Source organism: Papilio polytes, unplaced genomic scaffold (genome assembly GCF_000836215.1).
Source record: "Papilio polytes unplaced genomic scaffold, Ppol_1.0 DF824180.1, whole genome shotgun sequence".
Lineage (NCBI taxonomy): Eukaryota > Metazoa > Arthropoda > Insecta > Lepidoptera > Papilionidae > Papilio > Papilio polytes.
Genome location: NW_013525024.1, coordinates 1,644,887 through 1,647,427, shown reverse-complemented (window position 1 = coordinate 1,647,427; position 2,541 = coordinate 1,644,887). Strand labels below are relative to the sequence as shown.

General features: G+C 34.5%; 2 protein-coding genes across 2 annotated transcripts in view; both read left to right on the top strand.

Annotated features, from left to right (window-relative positions):
• Window positions 1-674, top strand: part of LOC106111003 — a 2,236-nt gene extending 1,562 nt beyond the window's left edge. The window contains exon 4 of the mRNA XM_013292971.1: window positions 3-674. Coding sequence (XP_013148425.1) covers window positions 3-629 — 627 coding nt within the window. The 3' untranslated portion in view covers window positions 630-674. The remainder of the gene's footprint in view (window positions 1-2) is intronic.
• A 559-nt stretch (window positions 675-1,233) lies between these two features.
• LOC106111137 overlaps window positions 1,234-2,541 on the top strand; it is a 12,148-nt gene continuing 10,840 nt past the window's right edge. Inside the window, exon 1 of the mRNA XM_013293128.1 lies at window positions 1,234-1,437. Coding sequence (XP_013148582.1) covers window positions 1,374-1,437 — 64 coding nt within the window. The 5' untranslated portion in view covers window positions 1,234-1,373. The remainder of the gene's footprint in view (window positions 1,438-2,541) is intronic.

Below are 2,541 nucleotides of genomic sequence, written 5' to 3'. Positions count from 1 at the left end.
GACAAATGGAACTCGATCCTTATAAAGTTAAGGATTACAACACAACAGCCAGCGTGTTTACGATCAACTTAAATCATACTTGGATTATGGGTATATCTTCTTTTCAACGAGTGGGCAACATTACCTTAAAGTTAGAGAACAACACGGTCATAGCTGACTTTGAAATTGGAACACAAAAGTTGCAAGGCCTTACGCAATGGGAGATATCAGCTATCAGCGGTCTGTTGTCAAGAGCGGGCACGGCCTCTTTCTCAGTTGAATACATAAGTGGCAGAATAGTACTAGCTCAGCCGCTGGACACAAGGAAACAACCTCAATTCAGAGATTTAGATCTCGAAGTAGGTAACATTCAAGTTCGTTTCGACGGTGCGGGAACATTAGATTACATAATCGAGTTGGCCGTCAACGTGCTTCCAAATTTACTAAGGTATCAAATAATGGATGCTATAGAGGGTCCTCTCAAAGAAAGACTTCAGCAAGAACTAAACAAAGTTAATGTAGAAGAAATGATAAAACAAGAATTACCTAAGATCGATGATATGCAAGAGAAAGGGTTCAAATTGTCGGCGCTGCGAGTTGCAGAAGCTCAAGACGAACCTTACGATAAAGACGATTTTTTTAATTTTTAATCCACAAATTTGAATACATTTTAAAAAGCTGTAGCTAATTTTATAGTTATTATATAAAATTTATTAATGTTTTAATTGATTGTAAATACATAATTAAACATCAAGACATGTTTAAATATCTTTACATCCCCATATTTCTAACATCTAAACTGTGGTACTACTTACATAGAAGAACATATATTTCAATAGCAGATCATATTGGTGACCATAAAGCGATTAAAAAGAAACATATAAAACGGTTGTCAGTATAAAAACCGGTAGGTAACGGTTTAATCGAGATTCGAACCCAAAGAAGGGACACGATTGTAACTGCACCTTGCGACTTGACATTGCCATTCAGTCCAATGTTTTGTAATAGTTTAATTTCTACTTATTGTTTTGTTACAAATGTTTGTTATATTTTAATCATTAATATTTATGTTTAAACATATTAATTATTCTCAACTTTGATAGTGGTTTAATTCGCCAAGTTGCGTTTGTTTTCATTGTCCAACGCAAAAACGCAAGCTACAAACAAAATATCATATAACTACAATAAAATAAAAACAATCAAAAACAGGCTTCGTTGTCGCATCCCGCCCGTTGGAAAGTCTGCAGAGCCTGCAAACCGTCACCATTGCTCCCGCCGTGGCTGTAAGAGTCGCACGTGTGGCAGACTTAAAAAAAAAACCTGTCTATGGTTTAACTTTTTATTTTTTTTTCGTAAAAGGTCTAAATATTTTTAAGACCAGTGTTATATTAAAAATGAAGAGGTTTCAAGCTTTACTAGTTTTCGCGGCGGTGATAACAACGGGGACGTCGAATACAAGTAAGTGACTTTAGAAGAAAGTAGACGGACCAGTGCGAGCGATATTTGTGTCAAATTTATTGCCTGTTAACAACCTTTTTATCGTCCGTTCTGCTGGTACCGTTACATATATTTTTTTATTTATTCCTAGTTCATTTCGGTTATGACAAGAATTGTCGGCACGCAGTACGTAAACGTTTTCATACAACAAATAAATATTTATATTTGTATAAATTTTTTCTCAAACAAATAAAAAGTACTACATCTTTTAGTGAACTGGTAAATAAAAAACACAAATTCAATAATAAAATTTATTATCTATAACATTATAAAAAGAATTAATACATCCGCAACAATGTCCTTTAGATCTTAACTTCACCGTAGGAGTTAATAAAATCTCACTTATGTTTGCAAAATGACAAACTACCATTGCTATATCTATCCTTTCCCTTGTTATAACTAACATGAAAATAAGAATTCCATATTTTATTTATTAAAAAGAATTACAAGGAAATGTCATCCGTTATAAGAAGGGGTTTTTAGAGATCAAGTAAAAAATAATATAAAGCAGGTAAACAGAGCGTCGGTGGCTCAGTGGTTTGAACACTTGACTTGTAATCTACAGGTCTTGGGTTCGAATCCCGCCATGTACCAATGTGATTTTCGATTTTTCGAATTTTCATATGTACATAATTTACCCGACGTTCTTACGGTGAAGGAAAACATCGTGATGCAACCTGCACATATCGGCGAAGAAATTCAAAGATATGTGTGAAGTCAACCAACCCGCACTTGGCCAGCGTGGTTGACTAAGGCCTAGTCACCCCATATTAGGGTAGGCTCCGAGCCCCTCGGTGGGGACGTATAGTGAGCTGGTGATGTGAAACAGAAAACAAGATAGTAAATGTCATATCAATATTTAATTCATCCTTTGACAGATATTATTTCATAAAAATCATATCCAAACTAATAATACTGTCTCATAATACTTTAATACTAAAGTTCGCGTAATCTTTAAAAAATCGCCGAAAGCTTATTTTTGACCGACTTCCCAAAAGAAGGAGGTATTCAATTCGACCGTATGTTTTTTTTTTTATTTTTTTTTTTATGTGTGTTACGGCATAA